Source organism: Silene latifolia, chromosome 8 (assembly GCF_048544455.1).
Source record: "Silene latifolia isolate original U9 population chromosome 8, ASM4854445v1, whole genome shotgun sequence".
Lineage (NCBI taxonomy): Eukaryota > Viridiplantae > Streptophyta > Magnoliopsida > Caryophyllales > Caryophyllaceae > Silene > Silene latifolia.
In genome coordinates, this window is record NC_133533.1 from 41300184 (window position 1) to 41322125 (window position 21942).

General features: G+C 40.4%; 4 protein-coding genes across 4 annotated transcripts; all 4 read right to left on the bottom strand.

Annotated features, from left to right (window-relative positions):
- Positions 1-2488: 2488 nt before the first annotated feature.
- LOC141596755 (brefeldin A-inhibited guanine nucleotide-exchange protein 2-like) lies at positions 2489-15834 on the bottom strand. The gene is made up of 11 exons (XM_074416996.1): positions 14356-15834; positions 11836-12153; positions 11244-11589; positions 10605-11027; positions 10215-10504; positions 8782-9055; positions 7531-8030; positions 7123-7444; positions 6166-6541; positions 3582-4264; positions 2489-3406 (listed from the first exon to the last, which is right to left on the bottom strand). The coding sequence occupies exons 1-11, from the start codon at positions 15615-15617 to the stop codon at positions 2804-2806; spliced, it is 5397 nt and encodes a 1798-aa protein (XP_074273097.1). The 5' UTR covers positions 15618-15834; the 3' UTR covers positions 2489-2803.
- A 451-nt stretch (positions 15835-16285) lies between these two features.
- LOC141595084 (uncharacterized) lies at positions 16286-16894 on the bottom strand. Its single transcript, XM_074415057.1, has one exon. The coding sequence runs from the start codon at positions 16892-16894 to the stop codon at positions 16286-16288; it is 609 nt and encodes a 202-aa protein (XP_074271158.1).
- Positions 16895-19681: 2787 nt separating this feature from the next.
- On the bottom strand, positions 19682-20290 carry LOC141595086 (uncharacterized). The gene has a single exon (XM_074415058.1). The coding sequence runs from the start codon at positions 20288-20290 to the stop codon at positions 19682-19684; it is 609 nt and encodes a 202-aa protein (XP_074271159.1).
- Positions 20291-20953: 663 nt separating this feature from the next.
- Positions 20954-21607, bottom strand: LOC141595087 (uncharacterized). Its single transcript, XM_074415060.1, has one exon. The coding sequence runs from the start codon at positions 21605-21607 to the stop codon at positions 20954-20956; it is 654 nt and encodes a 217-aa protein (XP_074271161.1).
- Positions 21608-21942: the final 335 nt, after the last annotated feature.

Genomic DNA, 21942 nt, shown 5'->3' on the forward strand with positions numbered 1-21942 from the left:
ATGTGAGAATTCCATGTGCTATGCCTTTGACTGTATTTTTTAACTTGCAATAAAACCATCTTAAAGGCATGGCCTACCACTAATAAAACAAACTAGCCAAATCCCACAACTTAATCTAGTAGCTTACTTTGGATTATTTTCTCTAATACACATTATTGCCAATCATAAGATTATAAATGATCAGTTTGTTCACCTTCCAATGTTCAAAGTTCAGGTTTTCTATTTTGTCTATAATTAAGTTTTTCACAAAATTTTGTTTAAAACATTCATCTTAAACGTTGAACGGTCAATCAAATAAACGAGATAATAACAGAATTTTCATCAACTCTTTTTATATTTAAGGCGAACATGGTTTTTCTATGAGAGATTAACTACAATTTCTTATTTCCTCTCATCCACACCAAAGGTTACATTGACTTTATCACACTTGTCGAGACGTGTTTTGCAACGTGAATATCTTTAGTTATACATTATTAAAAATTATAAAAAATTGATATTCTTATTGCATTCATGACGATAAACCAAACAAGATCTCACATGACTATATTTTCTCTTATAGATTAAGAATAATATCAAAGATTCTCTACGACCATGAATAGTGCCCAAAAGTCAATATAACCTTTGGTCTGGATGGGAGGGAATATATATTGTCTTTTAAGGTGTTCAGTGAAGAAAATATCTGGAGATTATTAAATATCTATGGCCTAAAATTTAGGCCAGCATGGGAGGGTGGACAAATATGAACATATTCATGCGAGAATGTAGTTTCAAAAGCACGCTTAATTACAAAAGATTCGAGATGTCTTATAATCTCTACCTTAATTAGGAGTGGAAAATCACAAGAATTAATGTTTCTAAAGGATAAAACACGTCTCGAAAGTCAAATTCAAGGGCGGGGAGTGGCCCTAATAAGCCAACGTATCAAAACTCTTAACAAACCGTATCTCATTTATTGTGAGCATATATTATAAGATAAAACGTTTTGTCCGCATGAACATAATAACACCGTATTATCATGGGCATAACATAATTTGAGACATATAATGGTCTTATTTACCACAAATTCTTATTTTAGACTCTCTTAAATTAATATACACTCACAATCAATATAAATAGTGTTAAAGTAAAAAGAAGATTGTGAGACATCTTAACTTCTACACCTTATTTACGCCTATTGTACAACATAACAGTTATTATAGTCATCATGAGAAGAAACTGTAGCCAACATTAGCATATCATTGCTAATTTGCTGTCATGAGTATATAGCATAATTTGATGATCTTATGTTTATTAGGTGTTGTTTCATAAACATTGGTCCTACAAATCCGAAAAATCATCAATACCACTTGTGACAACAAAGTGGCACAAGTACATATGTGAAAACCATAGTATTTCATCTTGAAATCTTTGCAAAAATTGGTGAAGTTGGGAGAACTTGTCCATAATTGACATTTGTCTGTACTACAAAAGAAAGAAACAATGTCAATTATTAGTTGTTTTTGTTTAATATAAGTGCTGGATTTAGGGGGTTAGTAGGGACACTCGCCTTCATAGACGGTCAAAAATTTCAAAGTTTTTAGAAATTTTTCGAATATTTAGACTTTTCTTTAAACCATTACCCGTTTGCTCGCTAAAATTTTTCGCCCCGCTGGGATCAATTCCTGACTCTGCCACTTCTTAAGCATTAGATTGAATTATAATCTCACCAAATTCTCAACTTGTGGAATTGTTCTTCCCAATAAATTAAGCCATGCAACCAATCATTTTGCAAAAAGCAATCATTAAGGTAAGGTTGGCATTGAAATGAAAACAAACATTTTTATTTGTTTGGTGAATTCAAACAATTATTATGAGCGTATATTCTTCTAATATAGTAATCTTTATTATTATGGGGTCACTACATCCTTGATTCCTTTGCTTAAGGAAAGGAAATCATTTGATCAAAGTATTAAACTGTGGTATCGATCTCAAGTCATGGTAGCAGCGTTTTTTTTTTTGGTCTAAACCATCCGGTAATCCAAACCACATTGAGCCGACTAATCCGAATTTCGGGGCGTGTCCAAGGATTACGGTATTTAAACCCCTCCCAATCGCAGTTGTGGGGGATCGATCCATGCAACCAATCCCTTTGCAAAAAAATGCTACCAGGTAAGGTTGGCAACTAACGATTGGTAGCAGCGTACAATAATGGTATCAATCTCAAGTCATGGTAACATACTTAGCGTACAATGATGGAGCTGCATGTCGAAGTTCATCTTGATCAGCAATATCTTTCAGCAGCGTCTTACTAATCGGAAAACATCAGGATCAGTTATTCAGCACCCATTCTTCTATGGTGCTTATAAGCACCCGATCAAAATGGTAGCACAATAAGTGTAATAGCTATGGGAACACAAAAGCGAAACGAGACCAGACAATTAATTACCCAACAGAGCAGTCAGGACCGCTAATCAACATGGAAGACCACTAGTTCAAGTCGAAGAAGTACATAAAAGGAAGAAGCTCAATTTCTAAATGCTCGTTCAGGAAAACTCTTTACATTAATATCTACTCAAGTTTTTTTTTACTAAAAAGCATACAACAAAGCTCCCGATATAATCTGTGATCTCTTTTGCCATGCCATCCATCGAGACCATAGGAGGAGGCACACGAGGGAGTAAACTCAATCAAAGCTATCATCATATTCACTAGGAAAAAATTAAATAATTATGGAACAGAGAAGTGAACAACAAAATCGAAACTTCAACACCTTGTGTCAGATAGATTATCAACATCAAATCTGCAGAATGACACTCGGCCAAGATCAACAGGACCGCAACAAGACAGGACCCACTGATGCACTAAGCATTTCACTTAAAGCTACTTGAACATCCTTCGACCCGTGTTCACATTTGATCAAGGTAGAAAGAAGAGGGAAGAATGTTATCAAGTTCCTCTCGAAGGAAGTGTCTCCCAAACTACATATGCCCTGTAGTGTTGCTACTACTAGGGGTCCACGTGCACCCAATTCTCTACGTCTCCTCGAACCCAAGGGAATCCTCCACAGTTGCACAGCATTTGACGGAGTTGCTTGTCCTGATGAAGTCTCAATGTAGTATTGAAGCACTTCTCGGCAAAGATTAATGAGGTGGGATTCTACTTCCGCCTCGTTGAAGTCTAGAGGCTTGTCTAGCATGAGGTTTTGTAACAATGTGAGGCACATTTGGTAGGCCTCGTTTTCAAGGCGTAGAAGTGGAGGGTCTTGCATTTGAGTGACAGATCCAAATTCCTGCAGCTTAGTGCATAGGTTGGTGTCACTGTTAATCTTATGTGCGTGTGACGCAACTGCATGCAAAGCATCAAAGAGGACACAAACATTCTTTGCCAATATCTGTGATCTATACATTGAGTACATCTCCATTGTAGCCTGCCAATTTCAACAGAAGAATAAATTTAATGCATATTCCAGAGTCATGTCATGTTTGCATTATGGCAAGCTCATCTCAAACAGTGTTTCTAAAATGTACTTCGTACTACGTTAGATTGATGCAATATACGGGCTCTAAACCTAGTATACTAATTTGCATATGAGTCATGCTTACCTGGATCAACAGGAGTTGGACAGCGCACCGGCTTTTCGCATCAGATATGGCAGCATATAACTGCCGGGTTCTTAAGCCCTCTGTATCAAGATCAGGATCAGTTTCAGTCGGCTCACTGGTACCTTCTCTACTAATTGTTTCTTCATTATTACTTGCTGAAGTATCCTCGTTAAAGATGAAAGAAAAATCTGGAAGGGTAGACGCGGCTGCTTCTTTCAAGGAAAAAACCACATCAACCCATTTTTCATCTGAAAAGAGATCACCAGAATTGCTTATCAACCGAACAAATGCAGCAATACCAATTCCAGCTAAGCTTTGGTGAGGACGCTTAATGAAGCCCACCAAGAGCATGAGCACTTTCTTTAGAAGAGGATGGACAGTGGAATAGAATTTGACAAAAAGGTCAACGATTAGCTCAAGTGACAGTGTACAAGTCTCATAGAGCCATGAATCTTGATCAAAGTCAGCTAGTTCACTGTCTATGGCTTCCCCCGATGAATTTTCTGCAGTAGTGTCAACAGCATGATGAACATAATCAAATATACGGAACAAGACGGATTCAAACACCCGCTCCCACAGAGGAAGTGAAAAGTGATGGCCATAGTTTCGTAGCGTATCGAACAAAATCTGCAGCGCACGTTTTCTAATTTCAGGTCTTGGATCAAAGCTAAGTTCCGAAAGTCCTGCAATAGAGAGAAATAGAGTCATATAAGTCACGGAAAGACACTGATAAAGTTACACCCAATAAAATACACACACTGATATTGAAAAGTTGGGGAAAATAATCAATATGATGGAGCATCGTTTGATACGAGTATTAGACAAAGTGGAAACTGCAAATTAGTTCACTATAACCAAGTCTACTCCTATTTACACTCCACAGATACCATGTTAGAAGCGAAGGAATTGAAAAGAAATATCTTCGACGGGTTTTTTTATTTTTAATAATTTGGGAAATACACAAACTAGAAACTGTGGAATCAGCCAAGTTGAGTTTTCTTGAACAAATATGTTTGACAGAGAATGGAGCCGTAAACTCAGGATTAATGACCCTAATACTTCCCATGGACAGAAGGCTAAATCAATGGACAATGGTCACTTTAGAGTTCTTTCCTCCTATAGTAGTTAAAGTTCAGCAGACAACGACTTCGAACAGACATAGCATATCTTGATCACAAATTACAAAATGTAAGTGCAATAAAAAATTTTGAAATCGTATGAGCAATCTAAGAAATTAGATGAATGTACTAGGGAGCTGTTTGCATTGAGACCGAAAAGTAATAAGAGGAATGAGAGGAATGCTTAGTAAGAATTACGCCTTATAAAAAATAAAGACACCAAAATGCTCATCAATCATACTCAAGTTTGGTGTCTAAGGAGGCAAGGAAAATTGTGGGATAGTAGTCTGATACACATTAAGTTTAAAGAGATTTGGAAACTTGGTGCTCTATGATCTGGCTTGTGGACCTAGTCAGCTTGACCTTCGGTGAAGCAGGTTAGCTAACCCCACCACCAGCGCAGGTGCTACAATCGGATGGATGAATCAAAATCTAACACACAAACATTCAGGACCAGACCAGTTAGCTGGAATGGGTCTTCGCAATATTCTACACACTTTTATGAATGAACGAACAGGTTGAAAAAGCATAGAGGAAACATAAATAGTGGGACAAGCATGGTATAGAGAGATCTAAAGCCAGCAGGACGCTAAGCACCTATCAAGCAGATGCAGTTGTAAAGATAAGAGTAAATGCTAGACTTGGCATACTGCCAAAACCAACTCATACTGCTCAGATCAAGTGATTATAGCCACCGGATTGTATGCATAATAGCAGACTAATAGTTACAAAATGTCAATCTAGGTGTAAAAACTGTACCCATACCCACCCATCCAAACGGATCTCTTTCGGGATAGTATCCAAGTAGGCCTACCTGTAACTAGACCTAGCGAAACAGACTTAATTCTAAATAAATCGACCGAACACAGCAACTAGAATATGATTAGATACCCAAACTGTCATGTACAGGGCCTGAACTTTGTTGGACCCGACATTGACACAACTGATCCAACTCAAAACCAGTTGGACCTGATCCAGGATGCCATGAATTGACCCAAAACAAACATTTAAAATTATACGAGAGCACAATAATATTCTTAGTTCTCAAAATATAAATGAAGAGAAATTTGAAAATTGAGAAGATTATTGTGGAAAAAAGGGGTAAAAAAACCTTGATAAACACTAGAAAGGACCTGACTTAGACCCAATTGACCAGAACCAGAGTTTGTAACTATTACCCGAAAACGATTCCAACCTGACACCTACTAACCCTCTCCTAAAACTTGTTTACAGATGCTTCGTACAGACCTGAACTCTACGGTATTAAACCTGATGAATGCTCAGTTGCATAACAATAGAAAACTCAATTGCCTCGGACCCAACAATGGCAGGATACATATTTAGTCAGTTGGCATATAGTTTCACATTTGGCAGATAACAACATTAGTGTTGTGCATCTGTCAACAAACAGATAGTGTTATGTTACACCTAAGATATTTAAAGAAAAGGTATGCATATGCTCTTACCGGCCAACAAAGGGAACCAAAAATATAAGTGATCAACCTTATCAGCTGACTCTCCATTTTCCAACCTTCCATCTTTTCCAGGTAGATGTGGAGAGATGTTTCCTGAGTTTTCCTTGTCCTTATTTTTGCGTGCTGAGCCAAGATCTCCTTCAGCAAGCTTAGCTGCACAGTACTGCAGGAAGCCAATAGCTGTGAGACTGATATCCTTGTTGAATCTGCTGTTAGTAAACGCAATAAGGCAATTCACACAATCTGTGAAGGTAGTAGTCTCTGTTTCGGTGATATATGGGAAGTAGTCCCGAACAATCTTCTCCATTATCTCAAAGGACAAAAGAACTATACTTTTGTGTTCATCATATGCCGCTGTAGTGAAGACCTGAAAACATGCAGATGCCAAGGATCGTCATTAAAAATTACTTCTAACAACCAACTTCGGTCAAATTACCTATGAGCACTTAAATTCACAAACGCATAATGATTTCCGTGTTCCACATATCCCCAGACATTCAAGACAGAACTAAATCATTTAAGCATGAGTTACTTTACGAAAAGCACGTTTCCTAAATCACTTCTTTCAATACTTATACAACAAAAAAGCCTTGTAACAAATAATTTGGGATCCGCTAACATGATTAATTAAAGGCACGGTAGAGGATGGAGAAGACAGTCCAACACCGTTCAGAGGCGGGTAACTGGAATTCCCTTGAATGCAAGAGCTGATTTAACCAGAAAGAAGCTATGTACTCCACCATACCGAAGATATAGTTCATAGGGTGAATGACATTCGAGAATAAATGGGGATTAATCTCTGTCACCATTCATAATCTATATCAAGAATAGTAAAACAGAGAGATTATTAATAGAGGCTACTGTGATACCACATAACGAAAATATCATCCAAAAGAGAAACAATACTACACATAATGAACAAAGACATTAAGTTAAAGGAGCCTATACCATAAACATGCTCTTCCAGCCAGATTTGACATTATTCACACGGGACAACACCATCTGAGACACACATCTTATTATTAGTTCTCTGATCTCAACGGCACTACTCTTCCGCATGACGATGACAAAAGGCTTCATGAACTCATTTTGAAAATTGTAGTTAGCCAGTTCTTCACGTTCCAAGAACTTCATGGATAATTGGCGCAAAGAATCCATAGCAAATATAGCAATTGATAAATTCTCAGAACACCCAATTGTTACAAAAAACTCCGCAAGCACATGCCAAATGCTTGACCACACAAGCCTAATGCGGTTCATATTGTAGTGCCTGATTTGGAAAACAAAACATATATGAAGACAACTTAACAGTATGTAACGAATGATAACATACTGGGAGGCACAAATGATACTTACGCAATCTCAACAATCTTAGTCAGGCTGAAAACTCGCGGATCTGAAGCAGATCGTAGTTCATCCATAGAGACCTTGCATAGTGCCTTAACAAAATCAATGATGGCCTCACTGTTTAATTTTTGACTACGAGTAAATATCCTGTTCATTTCACCACTTCCAACTTGTTCTAGCATGTTCAAATTAGAGACTATGATATTCATCTGCTCCGATGTAATGGAACCATTGCCTCCAATACTAGCACTATCATATGAACCTCGTCTAACAGCTGCAGCTGCATATTGCATTTTGCCAGCTCCCTTCTTCTTCAAAAGTGGAAGAATATTGGACTTTGCCTGTTTTGACTTTCCTTGATCATTTTGAGGAATTGCAAAAAATGTTGCATCAGAAGGGGCACCTTCACCAAGGAGGTGCAAATGTTCAAAACGAGACACACATGTCAAAATATGCTCCCATGCTTCCTGCAGATAGTTACCATCTTCATCTGCAATGGTCACTATTGCCTGTGGGACATAAAAGTTTAAATATTAAAATAAGACAAAGCAAGAGCAGTCTACAGAACCTAACATAAACACCCTTCTCATGGCACGCAAATCAATAAGCTAGTAGGTTAACTAATGAGAACTATTAGCTTGAGGCCTTAGAGCAGTGTTACTGCCATTTAGGAAGGCCACTGCAAAGATCTGAAACCATCCTAGGATAGTCAAGTACTGTCTATCAAGCCAATACACCAAAGACCAACACAAAACTCTTCCAAATATATTCCAGCCAAAGTTCATTTTTGTAGAGTACAAATTTCTCGCAGATTATAGTAGCTTAATTGCCCTAGTTTTGAAAATAATACATTACATTTGCTATCCTAACTTACACATCTTTCTCTATTGTTTACATTTTTCCTTACGATCTTCAATGACTTTTTTTTTTTACTTGCTCAAAAGTCATAACTAATTATTTTGGGGAAAATGTCTCCACTTCTATTTAAAAACTAATCATCAACGCCTTGGATTACAATTGTATTACATTTTCCACTTTTTTCTAAAAACTAGTAATCAAAACCTTGGATGACTATTATATGATGCAGGTCATTTTTCGCAAATATAGCTACCTTTTAGTGATTTTGGAGCAAATTCTCAGGTTCGTTTTATTTTGAGCCACATTTCCATTATGTTTTGTACACAGCAGTAACAAGCATTATGCTTTCAGCTAGAGCAAGAACACAAAAAATTCTTCAGATTTAGCAAGCACAAAACATACCTTGATAGCATAGATGTTTTTCTGTTTGATATCAGCTGGCGAATGTAGAGAGGTGAACTTTGCAAGTGATGTAACAAAAGCATCCCTGTGAGTCTTCATGGACATCACTGAAGTAACATGGATTGCACAACGAAATCCTTCCAGGCACAGCTCTATAATCACTTCATCGTCAGTTTGATCAAGCGGAACACTGAAAGCAGCCAGCATAGGAGCCCAACAAGCCTCAATCATGAATCTGAGGATCACAGCGTCTGTGGCGGCATAATAAGCTGACCTACAGATAGCTATATGATATAAATAACAGAAATATGACATAAAATTACCGTAATTTAACATTTACTACGGAAAAAATTGCAGCATGAAATGTCTAGAGAGACCAAGGACAGCCAAAATAAACAAAACACAACTTAGGGCTCGATTCTAAATGTCTTGCCAGAGGTGAAGAGTGATAGATAGATTAAAACCCTAAAGCATGCAGCTTTTATAAGTATCATTGCACTGTTATTCCTTCAACAAAATCAAGAGGCAGCTTAGAATCCTAAAACCAGGCTGCTTTTGAGATTAACATATGATAGTTCCTACAAGAAACAAGTACATAGAAATTTGAGAGGCGAAGAAAAGACGGCAAATCTATCCCAACGGAGAAACAAATTTACGATCTCCTACACAATTACCAAAAAATTTTAAACCTTCTCTCTACATTTCTCTTTTCGCCCTTCTAGCTTTTCAGATAAAACTCTTTGTTTCTTCTGTAACACATAACATCTCATACACCTGCTATCTTTAGCTACGCATTTATCAGGACAAATATCGCCCGGAACTGAGAGAAAACCCACATTAATTAAAGGTAATAGTAAGTACTTAAGTAGTAAGTTGTCAATTTGGTACAAGGGTATACTTTCGGAACAACAAAGGAGAGAAAACCCACATTAAATGTAAAATCTTCTCCCTAAACGAAAATTCACGTTCTAAACCTGAAACAGACATTATCAGTAGGCTAAAAACCCTACAATCATACTAACAATTTGGTGTGAATTGAAACTGTGACACAAATGATATCACAACCAAAAAACTGAAAATATGCCCATCTCTTTCTCATGCATGAATTGTTAGCTTCCCCATTCGTTTTCTGGTACCCTCAAAACGTCTCCCCTACTTGCACACTAACTTGTCAAACGATAACTGGATCACATCCTAATCCATGGGAGCCAGAAGTAACACTCACCACTAGTAGAGGAGTATGTCATTCACAATTTATTATGTTATCTTGCTCTACGAAATTTTAGCCTTCACAATTTTACAATTGTTGATCTACATATCCAGGATAATGCACTAAACAGCAGTTTTCAACTAGTTGCCAAAACCATATTGTGAGAAACTATTTTCCCATAACCTAGCACGCAAGAAAATTATGAAGCAAACTAAAATCTTACTCAGACTTGCGGGCTTTTTCTTTGAACTGCTCTTGCATGTGCCTAATTAGGTCATCACTAGTCTCCATGTAGCTTTCATCTCCTCTCTTACGAATCACAATATTCAAGATATTATCTAATCCTAAGATTCTATTGGTATTCATAGATTGCTTTTGTTGAGAAGCTATGTCATCCTTCAGCTTGATTTCGTTTCTAGTAATCCGCTCATACAAAGATCGCATATACTCCTCTGGAAGATCTTTTCCATCATCAATCCCACGGTTGTTTCTAATAAAATCTTCAGCTGACATCTGCATGAGTATTAAAGAAAGAAAAGGGGAAAAAAAAAGCTCAGTGACACCTGACTATACTGCATGAGCTCCAAAAGTGAATTGCATTCATCTACTATACCTTATTCTTAACCATTGGATTATGCGCATCAGTGTTGAGCATTATAACAGAATATGCAAGAACATAGGCAGTGTCTGCAGCGGAAAATGCCTTTGCATTACATTTCCAGTAACGCTCCGCAAACTTCTCCATGATTCGATCAATCTTCTGAGCTTCACCAGGTAACCTGAAACCTTGCAAAAACACCCTAATTGCTTCATCTAGTTCCATACCTTGAAAATCAAAAGAATCTACATAGGCGTGCATCACTTTCAGGGACATTTCTTCTCTTTCCCCAAGATAATCACCAATCAACACTTTATTGAGATCAGACGAATCTTTCAAGAATGCTGCTATTTCTTCTGGTGAACTGCCCACCTTGTTAGCATTGATAAGGAACTCAATTCCCTTTTTTGGCTTCCTATTAAAGAGAGATATACCTTCCTGCCGTAGAGTGTACATCAGAGAGTAAAGCAAAATAAAAAAACTAATAAGGAATAAATGATTGGATAAGGGAGAAGTTGAACATATCAGGGGAGAAAAAATTTCGGTCAAGAACCAGTAGGAATAGAAGGGAGCATGAGGAGAAATGGATCCCTAATATCAGCATTTCCTTAGTCCTATCTAGCTACAGTGTAAAACAATTGGCGCTAAATTTACCTGAAGTTCAAGCTTGTAAGCTCGTCGCTGCTCAATTGTTTGTGCTTCGGAAACATCATTTGAAGATTCTGAATGAACATCAGAACCTTCTGCAGGCTCATCCCCGGTCCCATTTGCCAAGTGAGGGCTACCGCCGTCAGGACTGCTATCAATAGACTCAAAGTTCTTAGATAAAAGAGGATCAGGGATGCGCAATTGTCGGTTCATCCAGTCACCCATAGATTTAAGGACAGCTACCAGGCACTTCATTGCTTCAAACTTCATAGTTGGTTCTTGAAGTGGCAACAATGTAGTAGTAGCACCAGGTGGGACACCTTGGGCAGTTTTAAGGAGGCCATTCACCATTCTGTAGCAATACAGTACAAAAACAGTGGATTCAAAACTCATATCGGGATCAGCAACAATTCATAAATACATCCTGATTTTATAAACGTCTTAATTTTTTTCTGTTAGTAAGTTAAAACAGTTTTTTACTTGAACTATTGTTTGCTCCGACTAACTAGAAAGGTTTCAACAGATAAATTTTACTTAAACTATTAAAAAGGGTTTTACTGAGATTATATCTTTTTAACACAATAAAAAGAGAGCATACCTTTCAAATATATTGGATGAATTGACATCACAGTCATAATTTAAGAAAATGTCCACCAAGATCTGTGAATCATCACAGAGTCTCTCCAGAAACCGCAGCACTATCATTTTCTGCTGAAAATTTGGTTGTGTCACATTTTCTAAGACTCTAAGAACTATCATAGGGAAAAATACACCTATCTCCGCCTTCAGTCCAGCTCTAAATCTGGCTACCAAACTCATGAAGATGGAGCATGAAAGCTGGAAGACAATCATAAGGGTTGAAGCACTGTTCTTAAGCAATGATAAACACAGATACTGTTTGATAGCGCCCAAAAATCTGTAATACCAAAGACAAAAAAATTAGACAGGATGAATTAGAACCTCAACATAAATAGTCCATCATCTTTATGAAGAAAACATATACTTAAGAAAGACAGAGCATAGGCTATTTTAAATCAGGCAAAGGTAATTCTTGTAAGCAGCTTCAATGATTAAATGCAGCAAAGCAACTCTAGTCAAGGATTCTAAAATACGTGTCAACATTTTTGCTCCATATAAGTAAATGCAACACTAGAACAGCTCTAGAGCCATCAATCACCGAAATACAATACAGCAAACAGCCAGACAAACATCTTAATAAGAACAGAAGGCCATCTTGATCCACCGCTCTAATATAGCTAGCTACGATCTTCCCCATCATTTGTTGACGGCTGACGGCTAACCTCCAAAACCACTTTCTCTTGAGAGCTTTCTCCATAAGGCAAAGACTAGAAACCTTTTCAGTGATAAACATCTTCCTAGTTTGATTTTTCAAAGCTCACATCCTTAGCCAGAATAAGACTCCTCCTATTCTCCAAATTTCGCTAGTTCTCTAGTCAAACAAGATGGGATGGTAAATGTTTATCTTGTGTACCCCTTTGCAAAAACTCGAATACTTTGTGCACCGAGGCTTATGTTGAACAATTGGCGATTCAACTCTCTCAGAACTTTGAACGAGTTTAGAACAAACAGATTATTCAAATAACTGCCTCGTATAGAAATAACTGAAGTATCAAGAATTTCACTTCTTTATTACAGTGTAAGTGCACACTGCACATGAGCTACCCAATATTCCACATATGCATGCATTATGTTACATAATGCTTAATACATAACTTAGGAGTTGTTCTTTTCTGACTTTGTGTAAATAACTACGCCATCCAATGGAACCAAAGACTCGCATTTCTTTGGCTCTGGACGGAACAAAGGAAAATGTGAAACAACAGATGATTAAGCAATTCTCGATGCAATTATTATTACGGGTCATCTGATAGCTATGAGTAACTTTTTTCTAGTGTTTTGAGGAATCATCAAGAATGATAAAGAGAAACATCTCCACCACAGACAACTAACTAAGATTGGTAGTAGTGTAGCACTTACTAGAAACCGTAAAGAGAAACACCTTTCGCCCACATCGTGTGTTACGCACATAGGTATAAATCACAGATCTAACTAGGTCTTTTCTTGATTACCATCCCGGCATCACTCATAATGCATGACCAAACGTCACTCAAGAGAAGGTGACCATAACTTTCTCCATCCCACTAATTTTTCTAACCCTTCCTTCTCAATCCCGATACTGTCCAAATATCTACAGGTCTCACTACACCATCCTTGTATTCACGGAGTATATGTTAGTCATGGTAGCTTATTAGTAAGGGAGTCATCATACTCAAAAGTAGAATGATGTGGCAGAAAGATGAGAGGATTGGTCCCCACTCCATCCCATCAAATATAAAACTCATATGGTATGGTGACAGTCGACATGGATCGCCATTCCTCCCGGATACCACAAGTCGTTACCTCATAATTTGACTACAAATTTATGGGTTTTTGGGTTGCTCGTTGGCAGGTAGTTCTACATAAGGTGAAACACTAAAACGGAAACAATTTCCCATAGCTTACATACTGTGATCTCGCTCTAGTGAATTAGGACGGTGTATCTTCACATACTAACCAATGAGAAATACAACACAAGAAAGACAAAGCATTGGCAAAAGCAGTTTTACACAAGTGTAATGGTAAAAACTGCATGGTATTTTCCAAAATAACCTATACAGGCCAGTGAGGCAGTGACTAAGAAGTTCTTTTATAGTGGTATCTTTAATAATACTCCATATTCAGTTTTACAATATCTTAATTCTTGCTGCAACATCACCTGACAAGAAACATTTTGGTGGACTTCACAGCACTCAATGACCAGCCAGCACCACCACCCTCCTCAACCCACTAATGAGGAAACGATATGCAGGAACGCTTTATCAGAATACTATTATGTTGTATAGCATTCACGTTACTAATACTCCCTCAGTGTCCCTGATTCAATAGCAGTTTAAGGAAATAAAGAAAAAGTCGCAGAAATTCAGAAAATCAGGTTACGTACCTACTTCACAAGTTCATAGTGCTATATTCATTCTATCAAGTATCAACACTCTACAGGAATTACAATCAGAAACTTAAAACACTTTGAAATCAAAGCAAGATTACGCGAAGAATTTACCTATCACTGGTCCTAAAGATAGCACCAGCATTCTCCAACAAAATCTTAAGCAACTCCAAAGCGACAATCTTCCCCCTCATAAGCAACGGATCAGAAAGCGCCTCTTTAGGAGGCGTCTTCATGGACAACTTACAAAGCGCCCTAAACACCAGAAAAGCATCTCTCCTTAACTTATTCCCAATCTGAACCTCCAAATCCTCATCCCTTTCACTCAACACCACCCCAACCCCCAACCCCTCTCCACTCTCACCATCCGCCAATTCGCCTTTCCTCCCCTCCAACGCCGTCTTATACATACTGATCTCCCAATATTTCGCATCCAACATATCCTTATCCGTCGAATCCAACAAATCCGCAGGATTCGTCCCCTCAACTGTCGCATTAACCTTGGTCTCGAATGCTCCATCATGTACAACACCTGCATTCCCTTTCTCGCCACCTCCAACAGCAGTATTCAACACGCCATCAATATCCTGCATTATCCTAGTAATAAACCCCTGCACCTGCTGCGTCACACCATCACCTCCTCCGCCACCAGTGCCTCCTTCATCCGGAGGAGCCATAAGCTCCGCCACCACAATCGGCTGTATCGGAACAGTTGAAGAATCTGCCTCCATTCGTCGAAACACAATCACAAGCATCTGAATCAACGACGCTTTTGCCGTCGTCTGATTCACAACATTCCTACTCCCTAAATACACATCATAACACGTCCTTACAACCTGCAATAAACAATCTCCATGAATCCGAATACTCGTCGATGTCACCGCCGTCAACAACGACTTAATCACAAGAAGCTCAATTGCCTCATCATTCGCATTAACCTCAACACACCTACACACCGAGTCAATGACTCGCGCGAGTAGCTTCGACTCGTGACTCGACCCGGCCGAGTCAGCCTCGCCACGTAGATAGCCATGCGCGATGAGCTTCTGAAGGCACGTGACACCTGCGTCAGCGATCTTAGGGTTAGCCGAAGCCGCCGCATTGAGAAATGGTGATAAGATCAGTTCTGAGTCGACGACGGAGAACTCGTGCGCGCCGCCGTCGTTCAGAGGTCCGACGGCGGCAGTTGAGGCGGAGGAGGGAGAATCCGGCGAGCTTAAGGTTGCGGAGCCTGTGGTGGAAGTGAGTTTTTCGAGGAGAGATTTGCACTCGTGGACGAGCTTAGAGTTTTTACGCCATGAACCGTTTTTGATGATATTTTGCAAGGAAGGTACGAGTACTGCTTTAAGGCGGGAATCGGATTCCGGCGACGCCATTTTTGCCGGTGATAAGGTCACCGGAGATGTGAATTGGTGGATTGTTGATACAGATTTATGATGATGATGATGATGGAAATTTGATGATCATTTCGTTTTTGGTGAGTTTATTTAATTAGTGAGTGATCTGAAATCTGAGATGTGGGAAAAGAAGATTGTCTCTAGTCTACTGTGCGCTTCGTGCGTAGTGGTTCGTATTGTTGACTTTATTCGTTACAACTTACTTCCTCCATTTAACTCCACTCTACCTATTTCACTTTTGTACACTATTCACAATTGTGTATTCAATTTCGATTTTCTCTCGATGCGTAAGTGGAAATATATTCATGTGAGATCTTGTTTGATTCGTCTTTACGAGTACATTAAAAATATCTAACTTTTATAATTTTTGCAAATACGTTGCTAACGATATTTAGCGCGTAAAACACGCATTGACAAACGTGAAAAAGGAAAGTGATAGAGTGGAGTTGAATGGTGGAAGTACATTTGAACATTACTTCCATTTTTATTCCATTTTTATCCCGGTCATTTCTTTACGTTTATTTTTTATTTTTTATTTTTTTTGAAAGGGCCCATTTGGGGTTCTAATTGATAATCAATAAGTCATCTGAAACAAGACTCTCGACATACGGTGATAATAAATCTAACCACCCTCTAGTACCTACTTGCTAAGGACTCGCTCTCGCTAATTCATGAGCAACCTTGTTACATCCACGACGCACACACGACCAAATACAAGACCGAAAGACCGAACTAATTTTATGAATTTCATCGAAAAGAAAATAAATCGCACTCCTCCCGCTTCTCTTCAGCTTCAAAGCATCGATCACCATCGAACAATCACTCTCGATAATTACTTGTTGGACTCCATATCGAGCTGCTTCCTTAAGCTCAACCAGAATCGCAAATGCCTCCGCTTTACTTGGTTCCATCATCTCGCTCATCTGCTCTGTCACACCCCACATCACCCGGCCTTCTTCATTTATGCAAACTGCCCCGACACCAACCCCAATACCCTCCCGAACACTAGCATCGACATTGATCTTTAGCCATCCCGATTGTGGTCTTAACCATCTATCACTCACCACCCCTTCCATACTTCGCTTACCACTCCCTTCTAACACCTCCCTCATCTCCCCAATGATCTCATACACTCTCTTCACCACCCTATCCAGCCTAAACTCCTTCCCACCGAACAGATTATTATTCCGTCCTTCCCACAGAGCCCAACACCCAATGACAAAGCGCACACTATCACATTCCTCCATCTCCCTCATCACTCCCTCCACCCACTCCCTCACCCTCTCACAACCCACCCATTGAGGAATCTCCGGGTCCAACCCATCTCACAAACCCCTTGCCCACCCACAATCCCGGAAAAAGTGTAGAGTCGTGTCAACATTAGCATGACACAAAGGACAGCTAACATCATCAATATTAATCCGTCGAGCCAAGTTAATCCGCGTAGCCAACGCATCATTGAGCATTTGCCAAGCAAAGAGTTTCATTCGAGGTAGCACAGGTAACCGCTACATTTTATTCCACACCCATCTCGCACTGTTCTCGTCCGACGTGCTCACTGTAGTATCATTCTCCGACGCAAGCACCCGGTATGCGGAACGTACCGAATATATCCCATTTTTCTCACCATCCCAGCACCACAAGTCACTAGGTCGAGACTCGCTTATTCGAATTTTCACAACTCTCTCTTGCTCAAATGGGAGAAAAATTTCACCAACTTTATCTCGGTCCCAGTGCAGTCCATCCGAGGTCATCAAATCGGCCACAAGCATACAATGTCCTCATCTGCCCCACGCCTAGGAGATAGAACCGTTCGAGTTTGTGTATTGGGGATCCATGGGTCAGTCCACACCTTTTTACTCAGCCGATCACCAATCCTTCGACGAACGCCTTTTGCAACCACTTCCCTAGCCTCCCAAATGCCCCTCCAAGTGAAACTTGGATTGTTCCCTAGCTCCGCATGCCAAAAGCATCCATCTGGGAAATACTTACCACCCAAAACCCTCGACATGAGACACGTTCTTTCCGTCATTAATCGCCACGCTTGCTTGCCTAAGAGAGTCATGTTAAACTTATGATAGTCACGAAAGCCTAGACCACCCTTACATTTCGGTTCACAAAGTTTCTTCCAGGCTATCCACGGGATTTTGGTCTTTCCGTTCTCCGATCCCCACCAAAACCGTGAGACAAGTGATCGTAATTCTTCACAGAAATTATCGGGTAATTTGAAAACACTCATGGCATATGTAGGGATTGATTGGGCCACTGCCTTTATCAATATCTCCCTCCCCGCCTTTGAGAGCAACAAACCCCACCAACCTTGAAGCCGCTTACTCAGTTTATCACGAATCACATTTGCAATGACCTTCTTCGTATGCCCAATTATCGTAGGTAAACCGAGGTATTTATCTTGTACATCAACCACCTTGGCTCCTAGAACCCCCGCTACTCCCTGCCTACGCTCCACCCTCGTACCTCGACTAAATGAGATAGTCGTTTTGTCATAATTTACCCGCCGCCCGGAAGTGTTTTCATACGATCGTATGATATCCTTCACTGCCCTTGCCTCGTTCTCCTTAGCTTGCACAAATAACATACTATCGTCCGCAAAGAAAAGATGTGTCATTACCGGTGCATTACCACTGACTCGTATCCCCTTGATCGACCCAACCTCCGCAGCTCTTCGAATTAGGCTCGAAAACACCTCCGCGCATAAAATGAACAAGGCGATAAAGGATCGCCTTGGCGTAGACCTCTGCTCGGCTGAAATTCACTTGAAGGCGACCCATTGATTAAGACTGCAAATGAGACTGATGAGACACACTCCATCCATGACCCTATTCACCCACCTGCCATCAAAGCCCATACGTAGCAAAACCCTCTCGAGAAAACCCCACTCAACCCGGTCGTAAGCTTTTGACATATCCAACTTCATAGCCATGTGTCCCCCGCTGCTTCTGGTATTTTTCATGTGGTGAAACATTTCGAAAGCTACTAGGATATTATCAGTAATGAGTCGTCCCGGAGTAAACACGCTTTGATTTTCAGACACAATTTCTCCCAAGAACCGTTTGAGCCTATTCGCCAGCACCTTTGAGACTAATTTGTAGACAACATTACACAAACTTATTGGACAGAAATCTATCATTTTATCCGGTGCCTTCTTCTTTGGTATTAAAACGATATGAGTCCTATTAAAACCATCAGGAATTGGCCTGCCCCGGAAAATGCTTAGGACGGCCATGACCACAGACCTACTCACAATGTGCCAATACGTTTGGTAAAATAGTCCGTTCATACCATCCGGTCCCGGAGCCTTAAGAGGGTGCATTTGATTTAGGGCCTCAAGCACCTCCTCCGCTGAATAATCCGCCCTTAATATTCCATTCATTTCATCCGTCACACACCCATGAATCCCATCCAGAAGCCGCTCCTCAAAAACGGGCTGACCCGAGGTAAATAATTCCATGAAATAGTCATTTGCGACAACTGCAATTGCATCTCTTCCCTCCTTAATATTCCCGTTGCCATCAATCAATTTTGAGATAATATTCTTCTTCTTCCTTTGACCCGCCTTTCGATGAAAGAAGTTTGTGTTTTTATCACCCTCCTTTAGCCATAAAGCACGGGATCGTTGCCTTCAAAAAAATCTCCTCTTGCCTAATTAGTTTCGCTATATCCTTCACCAATTGAGCTCGTTCGCATAAAAGGGACTCTGATCGCCCCCCTTCATTGATGATTTTCAGTCTTTTCCGCTTCGAATTTAAATCCCACACAAGCTTGCCTATATTAATGCCCTTCCACGCTTGCAGCTCCCTCGCACATCGACTTAAGTCCTCCACAAGTTCCCCGTCCCCTCCTTCCCATGCTCTCCGTATAGCATCCTTGCAACCATCCTCCCCCACCCAAATTTGCTCAAATTTAAACAATTTTTGTCACCCTATCTCCTGCACACCTCTTTTATCAAAAACAAGTTTAATAGGGCAGTGGTCGTACCACTCCCTATCCAGATTCACCAGCTTTGCAAACGGGTACAGACCAGTCTATCCCTCCGTACACAAAGCTCTATCAAGACGGCTCTGTCTATTATCCTCTCCCTCCTGTCCATTATCAAACGTGAAACCATATCCCTCCACCTCAATATCTTGCAGTCCACAATCATCCACCGCGTCTCTAAAATTGTTCACTTGCCATTGCGGTCGCATCCCTCCTTTCATCTCAGTAGAGTACAAGATTTCGTTAAAATCTCCAATGCACATCCATGGATCCCCCGCCTGAGACCCTAAATCTCTCAGTAATTCCCAAGACAAGTATCTATCCGACACTGTCGGCCATCCATAGAACCCCGTCATCCGCCACTTCGTTCCATCCAGTTCAATATCGACATCTATATGGTGAACTGAACTCGATCTCAGCTTACATGTAACACCCCTTTTCCATAATAGAGCCAAACCACCAGAACGCCCAACGTTGTCAACCACCATACACTCATACTCCTCCTTACTCAGCGACAACTTGCGAAACTCCATACCCCTTAGCTTCGTTTCGCATAAGAAAAGAAAAGTGGGGGCCTCTTTCCGTATCAAATTACGGAGACCGCCTACTGCATCGGGACGGCCCAATCCCCTACAGTTAAGGCTCAACATATTCATGATGCCTGGCGGGGTTGAGTCGACTCAACCTCCGCCTCAGGTGAACATACACCCATGAAAGTTTTTGATTTTTTTATAATCTCCCCACTCACCACATCAGACTCTTCTCTCCCTCTCTTCTCCGGCTTCAGCTTCAAGCAACTAGAACCAGTCACCCCTTTCATCTCTCTGGGTAACCTAGTCCATTTACCCCACTCCTTATTTAAATGAGCCTGCCCATAACGAGCTTCAATCGTATTAACCAGACCACCTCCCACAGCTTTCCTAATTTCCATAACATCCTCCTTATTCACCTGATAACGAGCCCCCCCTGGCCAGATCACTTTCCACATAATTTCCAATTTCCATAGTATCCACCTCATGCACCTGATGTCTAGCCTCACTCTCCACTTCCACCATAACATTAATAGCCTCTTCTCCCTCCCCTCTGTACTGAACAGCTCCCTCCCTCGTCGTCAACTCTTCTGCACCCTCCTCATTCCCTCTCCCTATCTGCCCCACAAGTATTTTATCCTTCTTCTTGAAATGTAGAGCAATATTCTGGAGCTTGTCAATCATCTTCTCAATCTGTTCCGTCTCCCCTTGGTTCTCTCCCCTCTCAAACTCCTTGGTGAGCGATCTTGCTACCTTACCACAACCAGCCGTACCAGCCTTTAGCACTTTCTATGGCGAAGCTCGAAGGTCCTCACTGGATTTTAGATCAACATCATCATAAGGGACCTCGTCACATTCCTTCTCTCCATGTCCAAGAATACCACACCCATAACAATAAGTTGGTGATCTCTCATATTTGACTTTAAAATCTAAAACTCGCGAACTCGGCATCCTTATTTCAACCTTTGGTTTCAATGGCGTACGAACATCGTGCAAGATACGAACTCTAACTGCCCTCTCAACTTCTGGTAAAGGTGCTTCATCGACAGAGACAAAAGTCCCCAGTTGCCGTCCTAAACTCTTCAAGTTGTTAACATTCGATCTACCCCTCATTGGGAGGTCATAAATCCTCGCCCACATAGGAATTAAATGCAGAGGAGTTTCAGTCATTTTCCCATCCTCACATGGCTCGTTAAAGCACCAAACATGTTTATCGAAGTGCCATGGTTGGCCCTCTATAACTCTAGCCTTGTCCCGGTCATCAGAAAAACGAAACGCAAATATCTTTTCCCTACCATCCAGAATGTTGCCCACTATCGTCCCTTTAGGGTTCCACAATTTAATCATCGAATCAATGGCTGCCCTAACATTAATCGCTTTCAAAGACCAGATCTTTCCCACCAATAGCCGGCTAGAACTACTAGAAGGCGCTGATGTGACCATTATTTGAGCGTATTTAGTCCCCGAATTAGCCTTGTTCCCATGATTTTTAGTGCATATTTAGGTCATTTATTGTCTTTAGTCCTTTGTTTTGCATATTCTTTGAGGTTTTGTTCCCTTGGTAGGAAAGGAGTGCAAACCTTACATTTTCATGGCAAAATAGAGCTAAATTGATTGAATTCAATGACCAAGCATCAAAGAGAAGACAAGACTAGAAGGCCTTTGTCCATATTATAGTAGATGGGCAATGATGAGGAAAGATCCTTGCATCTCCGACAAGATCCCCGAGGATTGTTGGAAGAAGGAGGAAGAAAAGAAGAAAAGAAGGAAACTGACGA